At 47.0% G+C, this 27,089-nt stretch overlaps 1 protein-coding gene across 1 annotated transcript in view; it reads left to right on the top strand.

Moving 5' to 3' along the window:
• Positions 1-17,725, top strand: part of ST8SIA2 (ST8 alpha-N-acetyl-neuraminide alpha-2,8-sialyltransferase 2) — a 34,295-nt gene extending 16,570 nt beyond the window's left edge. The window contains exons 2-6 of the mRNA XM_080982208.1: positions 4,992-5,054; positions 5,716-5,838; positions 8,274-8,531; positions 9,844-10,137; positions 16,328-17,725. Coding sequence (XP_080838334.1) covers positions 4,992-5,054; positions 5,716-5,838; positions 8,274-8,531; positions 9,844-10,137; positions 16,328-16,613 — 1,024 coding nt within the window. The 3' untranslated portion in view covers positions 16,614-17,725. The remainder of the gene's footprint in view (positions 1-4,991; positions 5,055-5,715; positions 5,839-8,273; positions 8,532-9,843; positions 10,138-16,327) is intronic.
• Positions 17,726-27,089: the final 9,364 nt, after the last annotated feature.

Below are 27,089 nucleotides of genomic sequence, written 5' to 3' on the forward strand. Positions count from 1 at the left end.
TGTGGTTCACCTCAGGTGCTCTCCCTCAACTCGGCGGCCACTCAGAAGCAAGGCACGGAAAAGGATCCCGAAGCACCACCGCCACCCCCCCCCCACACACACACACAAACCCCGCCCCGCCATTTCCCTCAAGCGTGTGCGCTCTCTCTCCTTTGCCTCAGGTGCCTCGCGCATGGGGCTGAGGAGAGCGTGGCCTGGGTGGGCGGCTCTCGACGTCAAGCGGCGCAGCGCGCAGGGCCTGAGGGCCGGCGGGCGGGCGGGCGGGCGGGCTGCCGCGATGGCAAAAGGGAATGCGCCTGCGTGTGGATGCGCCTGTGTGTGGCAGGTGCCGGCGGTGGCAGTGGCAGCAGTGTCCACCTGAGGGGAGAACCGCCGCTGCGCCCTGGCGCGCCTTCCTGCCGCCGCCCTCCTCCTCTTCTTCCTCGCTCCCTGCACCATGAGGGAAGAGGCGCTCCGGAGCCGTGGCAAAGGTTTAAAGGAGCCACATGCGGCTCCGGAGCCGCAGGTTGCCGACCCCTGTTCTAGCGTGTCACTTCTTCCTCACTATTTTGAACGCTGCAACCTTTCCTCATCAGGAAATCACTCCATTCCCTTCATTATTTTGGTTTCCCTTTTCTGAACCTTGGCTGCCCTAAATGGTCTCTCCAGATGCAGATTACAGCTACAATGTACATTGAAAGTTCTCTTGTCACTTTCCCCAGGCTGACAAGGAACCATTGGTAAGCCCTCTTTGGGTTTGGTCAGTCATCCGCCAACACAAATCCGCCTAACAGTAACATTGTCTAGCCCACGTTTTAGCAGCTTTCCCACAAGGATATCACGGAGGACTTTGCCTAAAGCCTTACTGAATCCAAATACATTACATTCACAGCATTCCCCTGATCCACCAAGCTTGTTGTCAGAGCTGCTTCCAGATCCTAGCTCACAGAGGATCACGCTAGCCAGCGATCATTAAATAAAAGTCTTTATTGAGTTACAGTTTCCATTCTCAAGCTGCTGCGTGCAACTCTACGTCTCATGGTTAGATCGGCGAAGCTCCGTCTGAGTCTCCGCCCCTTGTACACCAACTTAATATCCTAGCCCTGCTCCACCTTTTCCGCCTGACTGTTCTTCTCTGGGTCCCTCTGCCCCCCTGGGTCTCTTCCTTCCGGGATTCTTCTGACGCCGACCCCCCGGACCCTCCTGTCTCCTTGCGCCGGGCTTTAGGACCTGGCTCCCTTTCCGGGCTGCCTACTGCGCCACCTTCCTGTGCATTTGAACTTGGCACGCGCGCCCAACCTTCCACCTTCCGTCTGACCGTTTCTTCGCTCCCCGATGGAGGTGTGGCCACTCCTGACTCGTGCCCTCCCCCCTGTTGTGAGCTGCCAGCGCTTGATCCCTGGCGCCCTTCCTCTTCCCTGCTCTCTGGCGGTGACGCTGGTCCCGATTTCCAACTGCTCCCCTCTGAGTCCCCTCTGGCTCTATCTTCCTGGGGTGTCCCCCTAGGCTCCCCCCTTGCCCTGGCCACTGGTGCTCCTTTCTGTGAATCTTCTGATTCACTGGAAAGACTCGGAGATCTCGGGTCGTCGTCATCACTCATCTTTTCTTCTGCCTCCTCCCCCTCGCTCTCTGTTTCCTCCCTTGCCCTTGCCTCTGCTCCTGAACCCCTGACACTTGTAATTCTCTCTCTCTCTCTCTCTCTCTCTCTCTCTCTCTCTGTATGTGTGTGTGTGTGTGTATAAAATAAGTTTAGTCTGGCATGACTTGTTTTTCAGAAACCCAGCCTGGCTCTTAGTAACCACAACTTCCTTTTCCAAGAGCTCACAGGCCACCTGTTTCATTATCTATTCTAGGACTTTTCCTGGCTTGAATGTCAAGCTGTCACTAGTTACCTGGCTTCTCTTTTCCCCATTTCTTAAGATGGGGACAATATTTGTCTGCCTCCAGTCTGCAGGGACATTACCTGTTCTCCAATGATTCTCAAAGATTATAGACAGAGGCTCTGAGATTACATCTGCACATTCCGCTAATACCCTTGGATGCAGTTCAAAGCAGCTAGGTGTTTCCTTACTGCCTCTTTTCCTATCTTGGGCTGCAGCTCCCTCTCTGCATCATTTATTATACTATCACCAGGTTGGGCACTGTTTTCCTTTTGGGAAAAGGCTGAGGGAAAGTAGGTATTGAGGAGTTCTGCCTTATCTCACTCGCTCAATAGCATTTCTCCTTTTTTCTCAAACAGAGGAAATAGTACTTCCTTATTCTTATTCTTCCTCTTGCTCTGAGCATAGCCAAAAAAACCATCATCATCATTATTATTATTTTTAACCTCTCTTGCAATCCTGGGCTCTAGCCCACCTGACCTTCTCCCTGCGAGTGTTGGCTAGTCATGTATACCCTACCTTTGTAATTTTCTTATTCATCTCTTCTTAAATCTCGGTTCATCCATAAATTCTTTATGCAACCACACTGGTTTCTTTAGATGCCTCCTACTTTTATTTCATATTAGAATTGTTTGTGAATGTGCCTTCAGTATTTCACCTTTAAGAAACTCCCATCCATCATGAGCTCCCTTCTCTTGGGGCATTTCTGACCATAGGATCTCAACCAGTAGTTCTATAAGCTTTTTGAAATCGGCATTCTTAAAGTCTTAGAGTGCACATCCCACTACACTCAGCTTTCTCTTTCCTCTGCAATACTGAATTCCAAGAGGACATGATCACTTCCTCCCAAGTTTCCCACTACTTCTACCTCACTGAGCAGTTCCTCCCTGTTGGTGAGGAACAGGTCCACGATAGTTGATTCGCTTGTTGCTTCTTCCAGCTTCTGGGAAATGAAATTGTCAGCAAGGCAACTGAAGAATTTGTTTGACCTTACATTCTTGGCAAAGTTTTATTTCCACCAGATATTTGGGTAGCTGAAGTTTCCCATGACTGCTATAGCTCTCCTTTTTGAATGTTTAGTAATCTGCTCTAGGAAGGCATCATCCAAGTCTTCAGTCTGGCTTGGAGGTCTATAGCAGACACCCACAGTAAGGTCACTGTTGTTTCCCTCTCCTGTAACAACCTTTTCAGACTATCCTTCCAAGGATTATTTGTGGAAAGCCACAACTGCTAAAGAGGTGTACAGCTGCTTTAGATATATGATCTGGATACGATCTTAGAGGCAGAGGACCTCTGAATATCAGGTGCTCAGGGTGGTGTTCAAACAATAGGAGGGACAGCTATGGCTTCCAAGCACCCTAGTCAGCTTCCCAGAAACAGCCGATCAGTCACTGTTGATACTGGAGTAAGGTAAAAGGTAAAGGAACCTGGACAGTTAAGTCCAGTCAAAGGTGACTATGGGGTTGTGGCACTCATCTCGCTTCAGGCCAAGGGAGCCAGTGTTTATCCACAGGAAGCTTTCCGGGTCATGTGGCTAGCATGACTAAACCACTTATGGAACACCATGACGGAAACCAGAGCGCCCGGAAATGCCGTTTATCTTCCTGCCACAGTGTACCTATTTATCTACTTGCACTGGCATGCTTTCGAACTGCTAAGTTGGCAAGAGCTGGGACCAAGCAACGGGAGTGCAGCCCATTGCAGGGATTTGAACCGCCGACCTTCTGAGCAGCAAGCCCAAGAGGCTCAGTGGTTTAGACCACTGTGCCATCCGCTTCCTGTGGATACCAGAGTCAAGGGGCCCTTAGTAGGGTGTCCACATAAGCATCAGCCCCCCAAAATGACACACGTGTGTGTGTGTGTATACAGTGGTGCCCCGCAAGACGAATGCCTCGCAAGACGAAAAACCCGCTAGACGAAAGGGTTTTCCGTTTTTCGATGCGCTTCGCAGGACGAATTTCCCTATGGGCTTGCTTTGCAAGACGAAAATGTCTTGCGAGTCTTGAGATTTTTTTCGCTCCCCCCCCCTTTTTCTAAGCCACTAAGCCGCTAATAGCCTTTTAGCCGCTAAGCCGCTAATAGCGCTAATCCGCTAAGCCGCTAATAGGGTTGCTTCGCAAGACGAAAAAAGCCGCTAGACGAAGAGACTCGCGGAACGGATTAATTTCGTCTTGCGAGGCACCACTGTATATTCAATCAATCTTTATTATGGTCCAGAGACCCAACAAATCATTACAAAACAATACACAATTCATACAGCCTACCTCCAGGTTAAACAAACATATTGTTCATAGTGTATATATATATGTGTGTGTGTGGTTCTGGTACTGCATACCCTTGACTACCCCTAGAAAAAAGCACCGATTATACATATTATATAATTGCACATGTTAATTTATGCAATTGCGTGTGTGTGTGTGTGTGTGTGTGTGTGTGCATATTAATAAACATATATCATATATTTATATGCAGGCTTAGAAAGAATTACTATGGTCTGTATCCAGTGTTCTCTGTCTTCTGGCAAGGACTCTCGGGCTAACAAATGGAAGCACTTTAATGCTGCACAGCAGAGTAATCTAATGCAACTGTTGTGCTAGCAGAAACCTCTTGTGCAACAGATCACGCAATCTACTATGCAACAGAGTTACCAGCAACCTGCTTCAAAATTCAATTGCACAATGAAGTTCTGCTGGTGCAAAACATTTCACCAGCTGGGCAGGTATAAGTGGCTTTCATTTTGTGCTATCTTAGAGACAACCCTGTAATTTAAATAGAAATACAATCCATTTCTGCCTAGTGAGGAAGCCAGTGACCAGGTGACAGCTGGGCGGGCTGGGCTGATGGGGGTTAGCCATCCATCGCTTCTGGAGTCCACCTGCTAGGGTAAATATTTTATTGTGGCCAATAGAATTCTGTAGAATTCTTGGAAGATATTTAATTACAAGAAAATGCCTCCAGTCACAAAGTGTGCCTTTACGTTATGCCCTGGAACCTACACATGATATATAAATGAAAGCTTCTAACTTTGGAGCCCTCTAGACTACAGCAAAGAGGAGATCACACCGACGGTTGAGCAAAAGCTTTGTGAAAAGGCACCAGTTTGATGAATAATGCATTTCCTTTGTCCTGTAGGAATTCTGGAAGCAGAGGTGCAATCAGATCGGCACTGAGCAGCTTACATGGCAAACCTAATAGGTTCGTAAATTGGATGTTGTGTTCATTTGTGTTTTGCTTTAAGAGGGCTATTAATCTGCTTCATTCTCTCTCTCTCTCTCTCTCTCTCTCTCTCTCTTTCTCTCTCTCATACACACACTCATGCTCACACATTCTCATGCATATTCTCTCCCCCCCCCTTTCTCTTTTATGTGGGATGGTGCTCTTTCAACTCACCTCGTAGATACCTGTTCCTTTCCTGTTCTGCTGCAGATTTTCTTAATCATCCCTCTGTTCACCCAGAATTATCCACCTCTCCTGCAGTACTCTCCTATCTCATTACCACCAGCAGCTTGTAGTCATTGAGACTGATTGGGCAGAAAGCAGGGAGATCAACAGTAGGTGGCGCCAGAGCCAATGGCAGGCAGCACCAAACAATTCTAGCTTTGCCCCTCACTTTGCTGAGTTCCACAAGGGTTGTGTACACACTATATCTTTAAAGCACGTGATTTCCCTCAAAGGATTCTGGGCAATGCAGTTTGTTCATGGTTGCTGGAAACTGTGACTCTGTGAAGGGTGAACTACAGCACCCATAATTCTTTTGGGTTTCTTGAGAGATCTTGCTGGAATCTGTGCTAATGGATCCTGCTCTTTTTCTTCCTCCGCCACTACCTTTCCCTTTCTCTCTTTTTCTCCTCTCCAGAGCCGAAGTGTTAATAAATGGCTCCTTGTCTCCAGCTGTTGTTGACAGAAGCAATGAAAGTATTAAGCACCATCCAGCTCCATCCAAATGGCAACACAACCAGACACTCTCTTTGAAGATCAGGTACTATCTAATTTCTAGGAATGGGCACATCAAAATCCAGTGTTACAAGATTGGATGAAAGTTCGGCGTTTGTTTCGAGATTTTGACGTATCTACGGGGTTTTTTTCGTTTGGTTTAGTTTATTCAATTTGTGCATCATTTCACACAGTCAGCAGAAGGCTTGAGGCCATTTACGGGGAAAATATAAAAATACTTATAAAGAAGACAAGCACTAATAACATAACAGAAAAGCAATAAAAGCATTCATCCACAAATATCACCCAACAACATAAAACAACCGCTTCACCCAGATAAGAATAAGTTGACCCATAATTGATCTCAGTTATTCAAAAAAAAATTGAAAAAATATTAAATTCCGTTGTAGCAAAGCTCGTTCTCTATTTGGGAATTTACAAACTTGGCAGATTTCATGGAATCATAGAATTGTAGAGATGGAAGGAACCCCAGGGATCATCTGGTCCATGGGTAGGCAAACTAAGGCCCAGGGCCCAGATCCGGCCCAATCGCCATCTAACTCTGGCCCGTGGATGGTCCAGGAATCAGCATGTTTTTACATGAGTAGAATGTATGATTTTATTTAAAATGCATCTCTGGGTTATTTGTGGGGCATAGGAATTCATTATTTTTTCTCTCTCCAAAATATAGCCCAGCCCCCCACAAGGTCTGAGGGACAGTGGACCAGCCCCCTGCTGAAAAAGTTTGCTGACCCCTGATAATTCTAGTCCAACCCCTTGCAATGCAGGAATCTCAACTAAAGCATTAGATCTACAAGCCAGGTTATTTTGAGTTTGGGCAGCATTACTAGTAATTCCAGATAGAGCAGCAGCAGGGAGCTGGGGGCCAAAGTAGAAGGAGTACCACGGGAAGTGAGGACTGAGGATTGCTGGTGCAGCATCTAAGTCACGAAGCCGCCAGTTCAAATGTTGTCTCTGCTATCAACTCAGTGGGCAGCCTTCAGCAAATCCCTTCATCTCAGCCCCCCAGCTGGAGGTAATGCGGCCACCAAGGTGGCTGATGTAAGCAGTACGGAGATAATTTAGATGTGAGCTGCTTGGAACACTCGCATTATAAATTCCAAACAGCAGCCTCACTATTATTACAGTGAAATGCCTGTCATCATCATGAATGGGGTTTGTGCACACATGGTTTGTGTGTGTAAAGAGATCCTTCAAGAAAATGATGCTTTTGTGCTGCATATGTGGCAGCCTTTTAGATATATGTAAAAATGTTTGTTTGTTTGTTTGTTTATACACTATCCTTTCGCCCCAAAGACTTGCAGAGTGGCAAACAAAAAATGTAAGGCTGGGATGGGGAACCCGCAACCTTCTAGATGCAGTCTACTGATGGCTCCATGACAGAGGACCCTCAACATCACAACCATACCATTAAGACAGCACAACCATAGCATCAAGGCACAGCTTACATGTGAGGTAGCCAACATGGTGCCCTCCAGATGCAGGTGAACTGCAGCTCCCATTACCCAGCAGGGCCAGTGGTCAAGAATTATGGAAGGTGCAATCCAGAAACATCTGGAGAACATCACATTGGTTACTCTGGATTACATAATAACATATACAGGGCAGCAACACTGCAAGAAATGGCATTACTCAAGTGTGATGGTCCTTGCGTCTGATCTTCTTTAGTTGTTGAGTCCACATAACTAGCTGCCTGACTCTGAAAGGGTTATAGCTGCAGAAGGTCCCTGGTTCAATCCCAAACATCTCCATTCACAGTTGGGAAGGTCCCGTGTCTGAAACCTTGGGGAGCTGCTTCTAATCAGTGTCAGCCAAGGCTGAGGAACCTTTGGCCCACCAGATGTTGTTGGACTACAATTCCCATCAGTCCCAGACAGCATGGACTATAGTCAGGGATTATGAGAGTTGTAGTCCAGCAACGGTGGACTAGCAACGGTCCAGGAACGGTGGGACGTGGGTGGCTCTGTGGGTTAAACCACAGAGCCTAGGAGCTGCCGATCAGAAGGTAGGCGGTTCGAATCCCTGCGATGGGGTGAGGTCCTGTTGCTCGGTCCCTGCTCCTGCGAACCTAGCAGTTTGAAAGCACGTCAAAGTGCAAGTAGATAAATAGCGGGAAGGTAAACGGCATTTCCGTGCTCTGCTCTGGTTTGCCAGAAGCAGCTTAGTCATGCTGGCCACATGACCCAGAAGCTGTATGCCGGCTCCCTCGGCCAGTAAAGCGAGATGAGCGCCGCAACCCCAGAGTCGGCCACGACTGGACCTAATGGTCAGAGGTCCTTTACCTTTTTAGTCCAGCAACAGCTGGAGGACCAAATGTTTACCAACCCTGGTGTAGACAATGCTGAGCTAGAAGGACAATGATTCTGACTAAGTTGAAGACATCTTCCTGTGTTCCTAACTAGACTTATTGCCTCTCTCCCTCCCTCCCTCCCTCCCTCCCTCCTTTTTTCTTTTAAATAGAAAGCACATCTTGAAATTTCTGGATGCTGAAAAAGACATCTCAGTGCTCAAGGGAACTCTCAAGCCTGGGGATATTATCCACTATGTGTTTGACAGAGACAGCACAATGAACGTTTCCCAAAACCTCTACGCCCTCCTGCCCAGGACTTCACCACTGAAAGGCAAACACTTTCGGACATGCGCCATTGTGGGCAACTCAGGCATCCTGTTGAACAGCAGCTGTGGAGAGGAGATAGATGCTCACAACTTTGTGATAAGGTAATGGTGGTTTCCATGAAGCAGCACTCGGCTTTGAAGAAGGCCCTTCTCTTTAAAATAACCCCCAACCAAACCATGCATCTCAACTAGGGGTGGGGGAGAAATCCAATTCTGTTTGCATTTAAATGAACCGTAGACTTGGTAGAGAACCCCAAGGATCATCTAGTCAAAGGCAGAATAGATTAGGGGGGTAGACAAATTCACGGAGGATGAGGCTTTGAAGCTTTGAAGGCAGTAGTTTAGTGAGAAATTCAGAAGTGCATGACAGTCACAGCCACTCCCCACTTACAGCCACACCTTTTCTAAGCTGATACCACCTGCCAAAATTATACAGTAATCTTGTAATTATACAATAATCACATTAATAATAATAAGAGATGCATTGTGTAGAGATGCATCAGTGCAGATCTCCATGTGTTGCCTTTCAGCAACTTTCCATGCACATACATAGGCAAATGATTTGCAGTGCTCCAGTATCTTCTTTCGGAGTGAATTAATATGCGTTTTTTTCTTGACGTTCCACTGTACGTAACAGAACTTGAACACCATTCTCTTGAAACGGAAGCCCCTTGTGTTTTGAGTGTTCCTAAATGCTTCATTTAGCCACATACGGTGGCTAAAAAGCTCCCCTTTCATGCTGACTGGGCAGCTCTAGGATGCCGGGGGCAGGTACCCTGATTAAGAAATAGTAAAGGGTCTTCAACCTCCAAGGACTCCAGACTATTACACCACTACATGAAGGCTGTATCACCTTCATGATCAGACAGAGCAGTTGCTGGGAAACTGAGCAGAAGAATGCTATTGTGCTCATGTCTTGCTTGTGGGCTTCCCAACTGGGCCATGTGGTTGGCCACTGTGAGAATTGAATGCTGGACTATATGTCCCTTGGTCTGGTCCATCAGGGCTCTTCTTGCCTTGTTCTTAACTTCTGTGGGTTGTCTGTATGACTTTTACACAATGGGAAAGGAAGCATGAAGCAATGGGGGCTGAGGCGCTTCATCCCTCTTGTGGATTTACCAGTGCTTCAAGATAAGATGGTGACCATTGCTGACATGCTACACGGGGAGGTGGGATTCCTTGTCCAAGTGCCACGTTCTTGGCTGGGCAACCTTCTTCTGCCCATGGCCTCATGCACCACCACTCCTGACATGAAACCCATAGGAAGTTTCCCGGAAAGGAATGGAACCCTCGGGTCAGAAAGGTTTTTTCCTCGCCAAAAAATAGACCCATTCCCTGATCATTTCAGACCCTCTTTTGGTGCCTGCTCTAATGTCCACTTCCTGGATGTGTGCCCTGACATTTCCCCTTCCAGGTGCAACCTCGCCCCGGTCCAAGAGTACACCCGGGACGTGGGGACCAAGACAGATCTGGTGACCATGAACCCATCGGTCATCCAGCGTGCTTTCGAGGACCTGGTGAACGATACCTGGCGGGAGAAGCTGCTCCAGCGCCTGCACAGCCTCAACGGCAGCATCCTCTGGATCCCAGCCTTCATGGCCAAAGGAGGCAAGGAGCGTGTGGAGTGGGTCAACGAGCTCATCCTCAAGCACCGCATCAACGTCCGCACCGCCTATCCATCCCTGCGGCTGCTGCACGCCGTCAGAGGGTGAGGAACTCTGCACCCCGGGCCAAAAAGGCCCTCAAAATTTGGCTCTTGGGAGACATGCAGAGCAGTTCCTGGTGGTCTTCGTCTTTAATGCAGGGATGTGGGGTGAGGGACCTCAAGCCCTGGGGTCAAATCCAGCCCTCCAAGCTTCTCTATTCCCCAGGCCACACCTCTTCTCTCTAGGCCATGCCCCTCACAGGCCCTGCTTTACAAGAATAAAACTCACCTTCATTGCTCTGCCCACCTTGGCTTTGGCCCTGTCTACTCCTAGCATGTGGCCCTCAACAGGTTGTTGAGAAGGGAATCCAGACCTCAGTCCAAAATAGGTTCCTTACTCCTGCATTAGCATGTATTTATCTGAATTTGAGCAGAGATGCAGAGAGAAAAGGGTGCTTAACTTTCCTTGTGGGCTGTTTTACTGAACAAAATCACCAACACCCAACTGTGTGTCGTCGTTGTTGTTTTAACGTGTAGGGGATTATATACCAGCTCCACGTATCTTTTTCCCCTGCTGGAAGATAAAGCAGTTTGAAGGGGTACCTTGCTTCCATGCTTGCTTGGTTTTGATCAGCAGACAAACAGCCTGCAAGGAAAAAGCAACGCCCCTCTTCCCAGGCCATCCTCTGGTGGCACTGATCAAAGATGAAGTCCCAGCAGAGGCATCCCAGTTAAACCAAGCCTGCCTCACATCTCCCATCAGGGATGACACTCACAAATTCAGTTTTGAGAGATGGCTTCTAAAAACTGTACACCATTCAGAGCCTTCAGCAAAACAGCATGTTCTGAGATTGTTTGTTTCATGTTCAAATGCCATGCTCATTTTAAAAAAGAAAAAGAGAGAGCTAAAAACTAGTGCAAGGGTAGTTCTTCATGAGCTATATTTCTATGTGCAGGGAGGTTTGTTGGTTGGGTTAGAGAAGGGATGTGCACACATATCTCTATACAGATCGTACATTTAAAGAACCCTGGGAGCTGTAGTTTACCCCTCAAAGAACTACAATTCCCAGCATCCTTGGCAAACTATTAGGGAGGGATGTACTTTAAATGTATGGTGTTCCCTGGCTCCTATACCAAGCTAAATAGCATGTTTACTCTGAATGTGTGGATCGGCACTAAATATTGATGCACACATATATGCATGAATTAATCCCTGCGTCATCTATGGCAGGAGATACAGGTGGGGATTTCGACCCTTGGCTGTGGCTCTGTTCCTTGTTGCCAACACAAGGAAAAGCAGAAGAGGAATCACAGCCCATTGCATGCAGGTGCACAAGCCTGAATGGCTCCAGCAACACACACAGGAGAACCCACTAGCCCACAACAGGTGAAGTTTTGCTCTGTCTGCCAACAGGAATGACACTGTCAACAGTAGCTAAACATACGAGAGAGAGAGATTCCATTTTGCAGTAGGCTTAACCCAGGGTATGATGAGGCCTTAAGCTATTGAAGGTAATGGGGCCCTTTATATGTCCAGCTGTCCTTTGTCAACAACAAATTGCCACTGTTTTTTATGTTGAATATATGGTAATTTGCACATGCAGAATGTAGGCACCCTATATATAGAAATGAGCAAACCAGTGATATTTTAGGGAGCAGACTAGCAGGTGGGGCCCATTACTTACATCATAGGAGCCTACACAACACAAAACACTGTTCCTGTACGTAGGTTTTATTTTATTTGCTTTTTATCTTATATTTTGGAAATGTACATCCAGGGTTTTCCCCCTTTAAATTTTTTTTGTCCCCCCCCCCCAAGAGAGTGTGCCCCTAAGCTATAGCTTGTTTAGCTTATATGTAAATTTGGCACGGCGTAATCCTACATCTCCACAGCAAGGAGAAGGTTGGTGGGTGGGTGGACCGGAAGGGAAACAAGGGTCTGTTACTCAAATCTGCTCTTTTCCAAGCTGTAATTAAGTGGATTTCATGAAAGAAGCTTTGCATATCAACTGGTTCCTAAACCTGTGCTTGCATCTGTCGCCTCGTGCCATAAGCTATCAGCCAGGCTTGCTGCAATTTGGAGAGGCTCCCTGGATCCCTGGAGGCGCCACCAGGGCAGACAAGGTGGAGGATGAGCAGATTTGGATCTCCTTTTCTGACTCATCCTGAGCCAGGAAGATATGGGGCCAAAGTGTAATTGTGCAGATCATGGTAGAGATTGAGTAGGACTGCCAGCTCTTTGTTTCTGGCAGGGGACCTGTGCCTTTAAGGCATTGCCTAGCAGAAATTCAACAGCTGTTGGATTTTGGGGGCCTTGAAAGCCACCTGGGCTATGCCACGGGGGGGGGGGAGGGGGAGGGGGAGGAATTGGTGACAGCGGGGAAGATTCTTGCATCTAAATTTGGAACCGGCTGTACAGCTGACAAATCTTCTGTGTACATTGTCCATCAAAGGGTTGCTTTTCTCTGCTTGTTTGGTTTTCCGCCCATGAAACGGTGCCGCAGGCTAGCAGGTCAGATGGCGAGAGAAGCGCAGAGGGCTTGTCTGTTGCAAAGACACGTCTGCGCTGTAATGAATAAGATGGGAAGGCGGGATGAGGAGAGCCAACAGCTGGGGCTGGGAAGAGCTAATTCAATTAGAGCTCCAAGCCACGGACAAGGTCCACGCTTGCAGCCAAAAAGGCAGCAATATGACCAGCTGTCTTGTGGGCATGTATAATATGTCACTCTGCTCCAATGGGGAGGGAAGGCAAGAAGGATGCAAACAGATGGTTGATGACTACACAGTGCTGCTCCTTTGCACCCAAGATGCCATGGCATCCTCCTGCCCAGGTAACAAGGGCCCCGAGAGATCATCCCATCCCTTCTATACCCAGTTGACCAGTGCACTCTCCAGGTGAGGGTCTAAGAAGATAAGAAGAGCCTGTGGATCAGGCCAAATGCCCATCTCATGCAGAATCCACTTCTCACAGTGGCCAACCAGATGTTCACGAAAGCAGGACCTGAGAACAACAGCACCTCTCTCTTCATTTGTGCTTCCGAGCAACTGACAATGTTGCCTCTGGCAGTGAAGGTAGAACAGGGTTTCCCAAACCTGGGTCTCCAGCTGTTTTTGCACTACAGTTTCCATCATTCCTGGCCACTGTTCCTGCTAGCTAGGGATGGTGGGAGTTGTCGTCCATAACAGCTGGAGATTCAACTTTGGGAAACTCTGAGGTAGAGCTTTCAAGACTGTTTGTGCCGAAGAAGAAGAAGAAGAAGAAGAAGAAGAAGAAGAAGAAGAAGAAGTTATTATTTGTACCCCGCCCACCTGGCTGGGTTTCCCCAGCCACTCTGGGTGGCTTCCAACAAAAATTAAAAATAATTAAAATATCACACATTAAAAACTTCCCTGAACAGGGCTGCCTTCAGATGTCTTCTGAATGTCAGGTAGTTGTTTATCTCTTTGACATCTGATGGAATGGCATTCCACAGGGCAGGCACCACTACCGAGAAGGCCCTCTGCCTGCTTCCCTGTAGCTTTGCTTCTCGCAATGAGGAAACCGCCAGAAGGCCCTCGGTGCTGGACCTCAGCGTCTGGGCAGAACGATGGGGATGGAGACCCTCCTTCAGGTATACTGGGCTGAGGCCATTTAGGGCTTTAAAGGTCAGCACCAACACTTTTAATTGTGCTTGGAAACGTACTGGGAGCCAATGTTATGTGGTCTTGGTGGCCGCCCCCAGTCACCAGTCTAGCTGCCGCAAAGGTTTAGGGGCAGACCTGCTGCTTCATTTGCAATCAGTGCATGCCCTATAACCTCCTGCTGAAGTCCTTTTACCTTTTCATACTCCAGTTGACCCTACGTTTGTTGCGCTTTAGCACAGCAGTGTCCCGTGGCAACAATGCAGGGATGCTGGAAAGCAGTGCAGGAGAGCTAAGAAAGCAGAATGGTGGGTGGTTGGGTGTAACTCTACCACTAATGCACTAGTGTTGCATCAGTGACTTGTTGCAGTACATGCATGGGGCAGTGGGGGTGGGGGACAGCAGTCCGGAGGGGTCTCTAAGTCAATGTGATGCCAGGGGGCCTTACCTCCACTGCTGGAGGCAATGTGTCTTTGAATAACAGTTGCTGGGAATCAGAAATGGGGAGAAGGAAGGTTCTTCTCCTGTTTCTACGTCAACATGAGAAAATCATCAGGGGTGCACAATAAAAAGGACCTCTTGGGGGCCCTTAAAGAGCCCCCATCAGATATTTAAAAGGTAAAGGGACCCCTGATCATTAGGTCCAGTCGTGACCAACTCTGGGGTTGCAGCGCTCATCTCTCTTTATTGGCCAAGGGAGCCGGCGTACAGCTTCTGGGTCATGTGGCCAGCATGACCAAGCCGCTTCTGGCAAACCAGAGCAGTGCACGGAAACGCCGTTTACCTTCCTGCCAGAGCGGTACCTATTTATCTACTTGCACTTTGACGTGCTTTTGAACTGCTAGGTTTGCAGGAGCAGGGACCAAGCAAAGGGAGCTCACCCCGTCGCAGGGATTCGAACCGCCGACCTTCTGATCGGCAAGTCCTAGGCTCTGTGGTTTAACCCACAGCGCCACCCGTGTCCCTATTATCAGATATTTATTTTTACAAATTCTCTTTTTCTGGCTTTGGAAGAAAATACTCCCTGTCACTATGGCTTGCTGAAAAGAGGTATCAAACAGCAGGTCCTCAGCCCTTTTTCCAGCTTCCTGAGTCGACACAAATCTCAGGCTTCAACAGCAAGGCTGATTGGTGTGGCCAATTTGGCGGCAGTGGGGGGAAATAATTACAGTCTTCCTCAAGACAGCCTCCCTTCCTAATTAAAACCTGGAGTCTCCAGCAGCAAAAGGTGCACCGTTGATGTAGCATCCCACGTGCACTTGAGGCACCTTCGTTTGGGTCTGCAAAATTAATTAGCTTTTTTTACGGTCCTCAGCTGTTTTGCAAAACAGGAGAGCTGTGCTTGGCACCTACATGGACTGTCAAAGCTGACCTGAGTGTGAAGAAAGAGATAATGCAGCAATTTGTTCCTCATTTAGAAGTCTAGCCAGGATATTTTCCCTCCCCAGTTCAAACATTCTGCCTTCAGTGCTCCCTCTGCACCAACCTCAAGAGATCCTGCAACACACTAAGGAGGGGCAAATCTGTCAATTTCTCATTTTTCCAAATGAGTTCAGTTTTCCACAGGTCTACAGGTTTGTGATTAAAAATAAACAAATCCTTGTGATTATTCTCCAGCATTTTAGTGCAAATTTCTCCTAACACACACAATTTTGTACACACCTTTGCCTAATATAAACATTTTTGCAATGTTTCTCATATGCACATGTGCGAGCCCGCACACACACACACACTATTTTCCCTATATAATGCATTTTTGTATGTCATTTTCATTAAGAGATGCATTTACCCAAGTAAATTGCATTGTCAATACACATGATTTGGCTGAAGAACTGTAACTGCAAAATTTGGAGGTGTGAACATTTTGAAGAATGGCTGTGTTTCAGATCGCTTAGAGTTTCAGAAAGTGCAAATGAGGTCAATTTGAATCAAATTTCTTCCCGGCCTCGGAGTCCCCATCCTTGCCTTAAAGAGACAGATTCCCAGGAAATAATAATAATAATAATAATAATAATAATAATAATAATAATTTATTATTTATACCCTGCCCATCTGGCTGAGTCTCCCCAGCCACTCTGGGCGGCTCCCAATCAAATGTTAAAAACAGTACAGCATTAAATATTAAAAACTTCCCTAAACAGGGCTGCCTTCAGATGTCTTTTAAAGATAGGATAACTGCTTATTTCCTTCACATCTGAAGGGCGGGTGTTCCACAGGGTGGGCGCCACTACCGAGAAGGCCCTCTGTCTGGTTCCCTGTAACCTCACTTCTCGCAATGAGGGAACTGCCAGAAGGCCCTCAGTGCTGGATCTCAGTGTCCGGGCTGAATGATGGGGGTGGAGACGCTCCTTCGGGTATACAGGACCGAGGCCATTTAGGGCTTTAAAGGTCAGCACCAACACAGAGGGAAGAGAAGAAAGAAGAGGGTGGACTGAGATTTATAGCTCTGTGAGCTCAGCACCCTTAAACTGAAGTTCCCAGGAGTCTTCTTGACTGCTGAAGTTGTCTAAGAGTGCTTTAATTTTACACAGTGGATGTGGCCAGCATTTTCCTTTTGTCTGTCCTTGACCCGCCGCAGTTCACTTTCCTTGGGCGATGAGTTCCAGCCTTCTTTTCTCTTTTTCCTTCCTAGGTATTGGCTGACAAACAAAGTGTACATAAAACGCCCAACCACCGGACTGCTCATGTACACCCTGGCCACTCGCTTCTGCAACCGGATCCATCTCTACGGCTTCTGGCCCTTTCCTCGAGATCAAGACCAGAACCCCGTGAAGTATCACTACTATGACACTCTGAGATATGGCTACACATCGCAGGCCAGCCCTCACACCATGCCTTTGGAGTTCAAAGCCCTGAAGGCGCTGCACCAGCAAGGAGCCTTGAAACTCACTGTGGGGGAGTGTGAGGGGGCCACGTAGGATGGGGTTTCTGGGGGACCCACTTTCCTAGAGGCTATGCCCCATGGGAGGAAGGGGGAGGGGGAGGCACAGATGAGCAGCAAATGGTGATGGTGGTGGCAGTAGTGGGATTGGTTTTCTTTGTTGACATCCAGAATGGGGGATGAATGAGACTTGTATCCGGGGTACAGGTTGTGCTCTACCTCTGATGGTGTTGCTGTTTGGTGTTCGCGGGTGGAACGTGAGGGACAGGACTGGTGAGAGAAGCGGACCCAGGCAGGGGAGAGTGGCTGGGTGCAGAAGGGGGTTGGTACTTAACGGCAGCCTCCCCCCACCCCACCAAAAAAAAAAACCAAGCTTGGGAAGTCACTGTGGTTTGTGTGGGTACTTTAGCGTGACAACTAAATGTTAGGCCAAGTGTTGTGAGTTGGTAGGTAGGGCCTGTTTGGCCAAGAAGCCAGACTTCTGGCTCGTGTTGTGTTCTTGGCTTAGTGGTAACAAGGGGGGAATAGGGGTGGGGGTTAATCCTTAGATCTGCCTGAGAAAGCAAAGAGGGGAGTGGAGTGAGGAGTAGCAGCTACGGCCGGTTCTCCAAGGGCATCAATCCAAGAGACGTCGACTGAGCTTCTCCCTTTCAATCTGCGACTATTTCTTAAGTGAAGGGGGTGCCCTTTGGTTTCCGGAAACTGCTAGAAGTTTTCCGGCGTCTTGCTGCAGAGAGGCGAGCCGAAGATCCTTGGAAACTAGATGGCTGGGTTTGTTGACATTTCTACAGGAAGAGAAAATGCCAGGGCCTCAAGAAGATGTAATGTGGCTGATGTAAAATAAAAGAAATTAATACACACACACATGGTTGAGGTGGACTTAGAAAGGCCGCTTGGTTTTCTTTCCTTTTCTATCTTTCTTAACAAAAGTCGTTGGGATGTAGTATGTAGAAGGTGCCTACTGAAAGCAGTTGGTGTCAAGAGTTCCAGCTTTTAGAAGACTTGAGGTAGATTTGAACTCATGAGCGAGTTCTCTAGTTGAATCAAACTGCAGAGTTCAAAAAAACAAGCTGAATTTTCCAGATCACCCAAGTGACTGCTTTGCTGTGGTCTAGCTGATTTGTTATTAAACCAGTTATTTTTAAGTCACTGTTGCCTTCTGTTTCTTCTTGTAGTTCTTTATTAAAACGTTGGTATGCCATCCTCACTTACAACAATCACTTTCTCTGGATATAGGCCTGGTTTTCACAGGCGGCAGGTTAAGGAGGTAATCCTGTATGTGAGATGCATCAATGCAGACTGCAGGTGAGGTCTGAAATGACAGAACTCTCCTCATATCAAAGCAAAAAGAAGAACCCTTTGTAGAAATCTAGCACATCAGGGAGAAGGGTAGGGTGGAAACACCACCCTGTTGAAAGGCCAACAGCAGGGATCATTCTCTTTGCAATTTAAGGGTTAATTCTGTTACCAGTACATCAGCTAAACAAGAGGGGGGTGTTGCTTAGCAACCAAGCAGAGTGACATGATCTTCACTGAGGTAGCACGTGTTCTGATTGGCTGTGTGGTTCTGAGGATGTCTTCCATCTGTTTAGTAAAAAGGGCTCCCTATGTACAAGGTTCCCTACTGGGCAATTTGATTTTTAAGGGGGGCAATTTGGGAATGAGTTAGACCAAGTTAATGGCCTTTTAGGCTTCCTCCATGTGAATAGGAGTTCACTTTTTGAATAATAAGAATTATATGTCACGGGGGGGGGGGCAGGGTAATCAGGATTTTAGAGATGCTTAGTTGGGGCATGGCCAAAAAAATGGATTGGGAACCACTGGTCTAAACTAAGAATGACAAAACCTCTCCGTTCCTTTCTCTACAAATTACACACTCTTTTTCTGTCCAGTTTCCTCAGTAAAGTAATATCCAGACTTTCCTCTCTGGACTCTGTCAGCATGATTTAAATGAATTGCTAACACTTCCCTCCAGCATTTTATTTTTAATAGACGGGATTTTTCTTGTATGGAACAGCATTCCTTCATGGGAGCCCTCAGCCACACTTGGTGCTCACATACCAGCAAATTTATATTGAACAATTACAGTGGTACCTCGGGTTACATACGCTTCAGGTTACATACGCTTCAGGTTACATACGCTTCAGGCTACAGACTCAGCTAACCCAGAAATATTACCTCAAAGAACTTTGCTTCAGGATGAGAATAGAAATCGTGCTCTGGCGGTGTGGCAGCAGCAGGAGGCCCCATTAGCTAAAGTGGTGCTTCAGGTTAAGAACAGTTTCAGGTTAAGTACAGACCTCCAGAACGAATTAAGTACTTAACCCGAGGTACCACTGTATAGTCAATTGGGATGCCTTGCACAACAAGCCCACTTCCTGTTGTGGAGCGGTGGGGGCCACAGTTCTGGCAGATAGAGGATGACCCAGAGGAAGACACACCAGCAGCTACTGGGGGCCCTTGGGGCTCTGGCCAGGAGACCTCAGCACCCAAGTGGAACATGGAAGGGCATCAGAGGAGGTGGTGGATGAGAAGCCAATGGGGGAGCAGGAAGAAGAGATCCCACAGCCCTCCAACACTGAGGCTAGGATGCTGGAGAAGCTGATGGGACTATGCTGAAATGGGGAAAATGACCGGGAGAATCAGAAATCAAGAAGACAAGAACTTTAATAGGGGAAAATTTATAAGTTACCTTGGAGAACACTGTAAAGAACTAAAAACAGTGGCAGGATTGTTATAACACTTGTAACAAGAACTATGGTAAGAGTTTTAAGAAACAATGGAAGATATTATATAAGATGCAGTTGAAAAAGACTAAAAACGGAAACCATGGAGGGGTGGAGGGAAGTCTTAGGATTTTTATAAATGATTTTTATTGGTTTTACATATAATCACATTACGTAACATTGTATCCTCTTGTTTTATCTCTTTGGCTCAACTGAGCCTAAGGACTTCCCTCCCTCTTGTCTGATGGTTTACAAAATTAAATTGTACATCTTTACATTTTGCTTCGTTTCCTATCCTTGTTATATCATTACCTAAAATATTATATTACTCAACCTGAATAGGTAGCAATTTCACCTTACAGATCTTCAGATAACCCTGCTAATGTTGTTAATTGCTTACAGTTGTATTTCAAATATAATATAAATTTGTTCCAGTCCTTTTGGAATGCTTGGTCTTGCTGGTTCTGGATTCTTCTCATCAGTTCTCCAGTTCTGCAAAGTCCATCATTTTCATCTGCCACTCTTCTTTTGTTGGTAACTCCTGTTGTTCCCATCTTTGAGCTAACAAAATTCTTGCCACAGTTGTTGCATACAAGAATAATTTTTTATCTTGTCTCGGTATCTCTCTACCCACTATACCTAATAAAAAAGCTTCTGGTTTTTTAACAAAGAAGTCTTAGGATTCAGGGAATCCTAGTTTGTTTAAGAGTATGACTGATATTTGAATTTAAAATATATTTGTAAAATTGAATAATTTTATTTTTTTTAAAGGATGCTGGAGAAGCATAACTCCCCACCCCTGCTGCCTCCAAGGGCCAGAAGGCAGAGGGCAGAACAGCTGAGGCAACCGTTATGAAGGAGTGCCAGACTGAGAGCTCATGACTCACCACCTGAAGCCAGTTAAGGGCCAGGTCAGCACCTGAAACCGATGGAGCCAAGACTCAGGTGGAGAGTCTGTGCCCAGCAACTGAGGACTATATAAGAGGAGAGGTAGCAGGCACAAAGGATTGCCACAACTTTCCAGGGTGGTTACTCGCTTGATACGAGAGTCGCATGGGAAGTGACACTGGAGACTGGCAGAGGCAATGACAACTGAGGGAAGTGAGAAGAGCATCACCTGAGCAGTGGAGGAGCATGTTTTAACTGATTGTAAAAGTGCCCTTTCTTTGGAAATGATCAAAGACTTTCCGGGTGATGCTGAGGTGCTAATGTGAGAGGAAGCACACGACTTGATAGCAGCTGCTAATGGATCGCTCTGGACTGGTGGTGTTCCAACCAGGAATACCATCATAGCTCCCTATGTGAGAGGGGAGGTGCTAAAAGCCCTTCTGAAATATACTCGGAGTCGCATAGTGATTTCATGCTCTGTATTGCATCTCGTAACAGTGAATTGAGTCCCCCCCCCCCAAAAAAAACCCCGTCAGGCTTTATATACATTATTTACACAATGGGTCCCGTGTGATTGGCTGACTCTGCTTCCCTGCTGGAGCCTGATTGGGCTGCTCCTGCAGGCCAATCCGGTTATTGCATTCTAGGATCCTACCTGCCTATTGGTCTAGGATCCTAGCTCAGTACATAACACATTCCCTGTGGACTAAAATCATCACACACACACACACACACATTAAATGCTCATTAAATTTTCTGGTATGTGGTTGAATCCCACATGAAAATAGTAACAGCCTAGATGCACTCTGACTCTCTAAGATGCTACAGAAGTCTTTCTAAATATAATAATATTTTGTTCCTTTTTCCATGCGGAAAGTTACATTTGTTACTCAACAATTATATTCCAACTGAACAAAACTAGTCACTTCCGTTCACCCAGCATCAATGTTTATAACCCAAATGACATGCAGCTGTGTTTTAAGGTTCTGTCTTATCTAATTTCATCCTCTCTAACGTGTTTCTTAATATGTTCTGCTATTTTCTTACACTTCAAACTCCCCTGTGGTCTTCGCATATGGAAAAAACCTTTTTATATAGACTAGAGAGGGTCTCCAGTCTTCTTTAAGATGCTACAGGTTGTTTTTGCTTCAACCCACAGTGTGAAGCCGCTTGCCGGTGTCTGCTGTGTGTGTGTCAACTGGCACTTTATTATATTCACGTTGAGTCTTCACAACAAGAACATGATGGATTACGTTTTGAGAAACATCAGTGGGGGAAAGTGCTGCTGGAACACACACAAAAAGCCTTTTTGCGGTTATCAAAGGCTCTGTTCAATTAATGACTTCATTAGTGGGCCTTCAAAGCCGAGCATTCTCAGGGAATCTTGTGTGACTGCAGGAGGGGAAGTCAACGCAACACCCACAAAACACACGCCTGGCATACAAGCACATATTATTTAAATCTCTGTTATTTACTAAGCCACAAGGGGGTGGTCCAAGCTGATAACCTCCTCCTATTCTTTGAAGTTTTTCTTTCCATAAAGGTGCAAGGCTGAAAAACGTTGGATGTGGTGGGTGGGTTTAGAACCAGCAAAGGTGGGGGAAATGGGAATCCAGTAAAGAAGGCTTGCTTAGGACAACCCTATGAGGTAGATTAGACTAATAGCAAGTGACTGGCCTAAGGTCATCCAGTGATCTTCGTGGCTGAGAACTCGCTATTGACTTTAAAAATAATGTCAGCTTTGATGACATGACAAAATCATTGGTGAACAGTTTAAAATAATACATCACAGACTGAAGCTTAGGAAGAAAAATCTCAGTTGCGGCAATTGTTGCGTACTAGAAGAAAATGGCACGGGTTGGTTAAATAGAGGTTTTAGCGGTTGTCTTGACTCAGCCCCACAATCAATTCTGTTTGATGCCAGATGGTGGTGAGTTTAAGAGCATAACTTATAGAATCATAGAATTGTAGAGTTGGAAGTGACCCCAAGGGTCATCTAGTCCAGCCCCCTGCTATGCAAGAATTGCCACTAAAGCATGGGTAGGCAAACTAAGGCTCGGGGGCCGGATTCAGCCCAGTCGCCTTCTAAATCTGGCCCACGGATGGTCCACGAATCAGCATGTTTTTACATGAGTAGAATGTGTGCTTTTATTGAAAATGCATCTCTGGGTTATTTGTGGGGCATAGGAATTCGTTCATTTTTCCCCAAAAAATATAGTCCGGCCCCCCACAAGGTCTGAGGGACAGTGGACCGGCCCCCTGCTGAAAAAGTTTGCTGACCCCTGAACTAAAGCATCCATGACAGATGGCTACTCAACCTCTGTGTAAAAACCTCCAAGGAAGGAGAGTCGACCACCTTCCAAGGGAGTCTGCTCCACTGTCAAAATATCTTGCCCACAGAAAGTACTTCCTGGTACAACTCTGTAGTGAAGAATTAGAGCATGGGCTTTTCTTTTTCCTCCTCCCACCCTGGCATTGTGTTTGTGTGTGATGTATAGTAAAGGTAAAGGGACCCCTGACCATTCGGTCCAGTCGTGGCCGACTCTGGGGTTGCGGTGTTCATCTCGCTTTATTGGCCGAGGGAGCTGGCGTACAGCTTCCAGGTCATGTGGCCAGCATGACTAAGCTGCTTCTGGCGAACCAGAGCAGTGCATGGAAATGCCGTTTACCTTCCCACCGGAGTGGTACCTATTTATCTACTTGCACTTTGAGGTGATTTCGAACTGCTAGGTTGGCAGGAGCAGGGACCGAGAAACGGGAGTTCACCCCGTCGTGGGGATTCGAACTGCCGACCTTCTGATTGGCAAGTCCTAGGCTCTGTGGTTTAACCCACAGCACCACCCGCGTGCCCGTGTGTGATGTATATTAGATTGTAAATCTGAAGGCAGGGGCTATCTTATCATGGGTATTTGTTAAGCCATTCTGGAAGCCTTTGGGAGGGGATAAAAATGTTCTCGTCAATAGTGGGACATTTCCAAGCTGAGCAGAGAAAAGCTTGCTACATCTTTTTGAATTTTGTTCAAAATTCCCCACCATTCTGGGCTGCCGTATGAATTGAAGCCAAGCCTCTTTGCCTACTGCTAAGCATGCCCTTATCATTTCTAGCAACTTGTGGCGTCTTGCCAAGCCAAGTTAGAACTTGGTTGGGAGCTGGGTTAGGAAGGTTTGGACAGCTGGTGTCTCATTGTTTTTGGAAACGCGAATGCATTCCCTCTCTCCACTCAGGCTCAAGGGAGACCAAGTCAAGCACAGTGTATAAGATGGGCAGGTTTGTGCTTCTGGCTACCATGAGCTTCCCATGGTTACTGATAATACAAGAGCTAAATCTTCCCCAGCTCTTTCTGTCTCTACCCTTATTGTCTGGCTCCCACATCTGTCAATGCAGGGGCCTGCATGGCAAAGGGGAACAAATCCTTTAAGTTGCAGCACTTGGGACTTTTTCGTTTAGAGCAAAAACAAGGAAGAAGAGGTGACATGATAGACCAGGCTTCCTCAACCTCAGCCCTCCAGATGTTTTTGGCCTACAACTCCCATGATCCCTAGCTAGCAGAGCCAGTGGTCAGGGATGATGGGAATTGTAGTCTCAAAACATCTGGAGGGCCGAGGTTGAGGAAGCCTTTGAGAGATGTTTATACAGTTATGCTTGGTATGGAGAAAGTGTAGAGAGAAAAGTGTTTTCTCCCTCTCTCCTAATATTAGAACTTGTGGACTTCCAATGAAGCTGAATGTTGGAAGATTCAGGGCAGATAAGAGAAAGTCCCTCTTCACACAGTGGAAACTGTGGAACTTGCTCCCACTGTTGATGCCCACCAATGTCAATTTAAAAGTAGATTAAACACACGGGTGGCACTGTGGGTTAAATCACAGAGCCTAGGACTTGCCGACCAGAAGGTCGGCAGTTCGAATCCCCGCGACAGGGTGAGCTCCCGTTGCTCGGTCCCTGCTCCTGCTAACCTAGCAGTTTGAAAGCACATCAAAGTGCAAGTAGATAAATAGGTACCGCTCTGGCAGGAAGGTAAACGGCGTTTCCGTGCACTGCTCTGGTTCGCCAGAAGTGGCTTAGTCATGACCCGGAAGCTGTACGCCGGCTCCCTCGGCCAATAAAGCAAGATGAGTGCCGCAACCCCAGAGTCAGCCATGACTGGACCTAATGGTCAGGGGTCCCTTTACACTTTACCTAGACACATTCATGGCAACCTAGGATCTGAAGCAGCAGCCAGTCATGGCCCCATCCCTTGGTGTAGCCTCCTCCAACCAGCACCATGTGGAGTTCTGCTTCCTTCCTCCTCGTCGTCCCTGGACCTGAAGTTCCCCATCCCTGGTACACAGGGAACTTAGCATTGCAGAACCCATCTTCTGGGTCAAGGATGAGGAGAAAGAAACATTTTCAGCTTGTGTTGTTCAAGCCATTTCGGCACTACATCCTGCAGTTTGCCTTTTTCCAGCAGACAGAGAGCGGGGACTAGGGAGAACTGCAGCTCTTCATAAGCCAGACTCTCTGCTTTTTTGGAAGCAGGGTGGAAAGCGGGCTCGCCAGATGTCTCTGGGACTGACCTGCTCCAAGAGGCAGCAGCTTGATGAATATCTCCGTGGCTAATTAACACCCGTTTTCCAAAGAGAATGGGAGGGAAAGGGGATTCATGCTCCTCAGATGGGAATCTGCATGTGGTGCATCACACTGTGAGCATCCGTAATAACATCCCAAATGACAGCAGCAGCTTTCTATACAGACTGCCCCTCCCCAGCTCCTACACATACACACGTCTCAGCTCACCCACGCTTTATGTCTGCCTCTAGGTCTATTTTGGACTGCCTTGTCTCTCTTCATTTTCTCCCATTTCCTTTTGCTTCCCTCTAATAGGACAGGCTGCTTCTGTGTATTCTCTCTGGATGACCTCCCCATTTCCCCATGGCTGCTGCACATGACATCACACACACACACACACAAGGCACCCACAGTGTTGGGTAGAACCCGGTGTGACTGCTCAGGTTCGACTTTTGGGCTTTATTTTGGGGCATCTGGTTGGCCACGGTGAGAGTACAGAACCCTGTCTCTTTTGACAGTGTTCAGTATGCACACAGCAGCCTCTGCCAACATCTCCTCTGTCAAATTGGTGCCACACAATACAGATGCCATGTTTGTAAGAATTGGATCTTTCAGTGTGGCAGCACCCACACTCAAGAATTACCTGCTTTCTTACAACTGCATAGCAGGTCTTTTGTGGCACCTGTAACAGTGCCAGTTTCACAGACTGAAGTGGTCAAACAGGCCTATTTAAGGTAAGGCAATCCCACAACCTGACTTTGCTGGGGTGCGGTTGGCGCTGTGGTCTAAACCACTGAGCCTCTTGGGCTTGCCAGTCAGAAGGTCGGTGGTTTGAATCCCCGCGACGGGGTGAGCTCCCATTTCTCTGTCCCAGCTCCTGCCAACCTAGCAGTTCGAAAGCAAACCCAAAAAGTGCAAGTAGGCCACTAGGGGCGCATCGGAAGATGGCTGACAATAACATCTCTCCGACCCACACGAGGTAATTAAGAGGCTGTGATGGGAGTAAACAGCCTCCCTGCCCCCCCCCAAGCCTGTGGGGGGGACTGCCCTTGCCTGCTGTGCCCTATACCACCCCCGAATTTTTGGGGGTGGGGGCACTAGGCAGAAAGCCCTCCTGTGGATTTCGGCGCTCCTGGAGGCTGTCTCTGGTCCGCGCCCCTGGTTGCAGTAACTTCAAAAGAAACAATTAGGAGGAAGCGAATGCACATATTTCAAGGAAGAAGGGGAAGTAAAGACTGCTAACTGAAGAGATCTCTGATAAACAAGACGGGTCGGAGGAACAAGAATAAATCATGAGAAGACACACCAAGGCTCGGTATGTTCAGCAAGGACTGGATGGGGAAAAACTTTCCTTTCTTTTCTCTATGTGATTAACCAAGAATCCCCCCCCACACAAGTCACAAGTCAGAAATGCCGTTTAAATGACTTAAGCTGTGGATTTAAGTCTGTGTGGAAATAATTTTCTAACCAAAGCATGTTTTAAGAAGATCGTGGAAAGTATAAGAGCTTTGGAATGACGCAGTAAAAAATACCATCGCCATTTTGGCAAGTGCTGTCGGAAGACTTAAGCCTGGGAGGAGGAACAGAGTTGTTTTTATATTGTGGGTGAGCCTCTTCAGGGGGGCTTAAGAGCGACAGATCTGTGAGATTAATGATGGAAAGAGTGATGTTATTTATGAAAGCGATGATATATGGAAACCATCTTGATATGAGGATTGGACGAACGGAAAATTCACACAGGATTATAATTGGTGTTTACCTGCTTAAGGAGATTATGAGAAGAGATCATAAAGGAAAAAAGAAAAATATACAAACAAGATGAGATGTGGAAACAGCAAGATAAGACTGGATAGAATTATGAATATTATTTGGACAGATTTGTGGACATTAATGCAGCAGCAAGAAGATGATCGGAATCCCCCCTCGGAACTTGAAATATGGGTCCCCTCAACAAAAAATTAAAATTCGGCTTTGTAATTCGGAATTTATGTGATGTGATTTGATTGGTCGGTTAATAAAAATTATTTTAAAAAAACAACAAAAAGTGCAAGTAGATAAATAGGTACCGCTCCGGCGGGAAGGTAAATGGTGTTTCAATGCACTGCTCTGGTTTCGGTGTTCCATTGCTGCAGAAGTGGCTTAGTCATGCTGGCCACATGACCCGGAAAAACTGTCTGTGGACAAACGCCAGCTCCCTCAGCCTGTAAAGTGAGATGAGCGCCGCAACCCCAGAGTCGTCTGCAACTAGACGTAACTGTCAGGGGTCCTTTACCTTTACCTTTACCTTTACCTTTACCTTTACCTTTACCTTTACCTTTACCTTACTGAATCCCACATGAAACCAGCAACAGCC

The sequence above is a fragment of the Podarcis pityusensis genome (genome assembly GCF_964106645.2).
Source record: "Podarcis pityusensis genome assembly, chromosome: 14".
NCBI lineage: Eukaryota > Metazoa > Chordata > Lepidosauria > Squamata > Lacertidae > Podarcis > Podarcis pityusensis.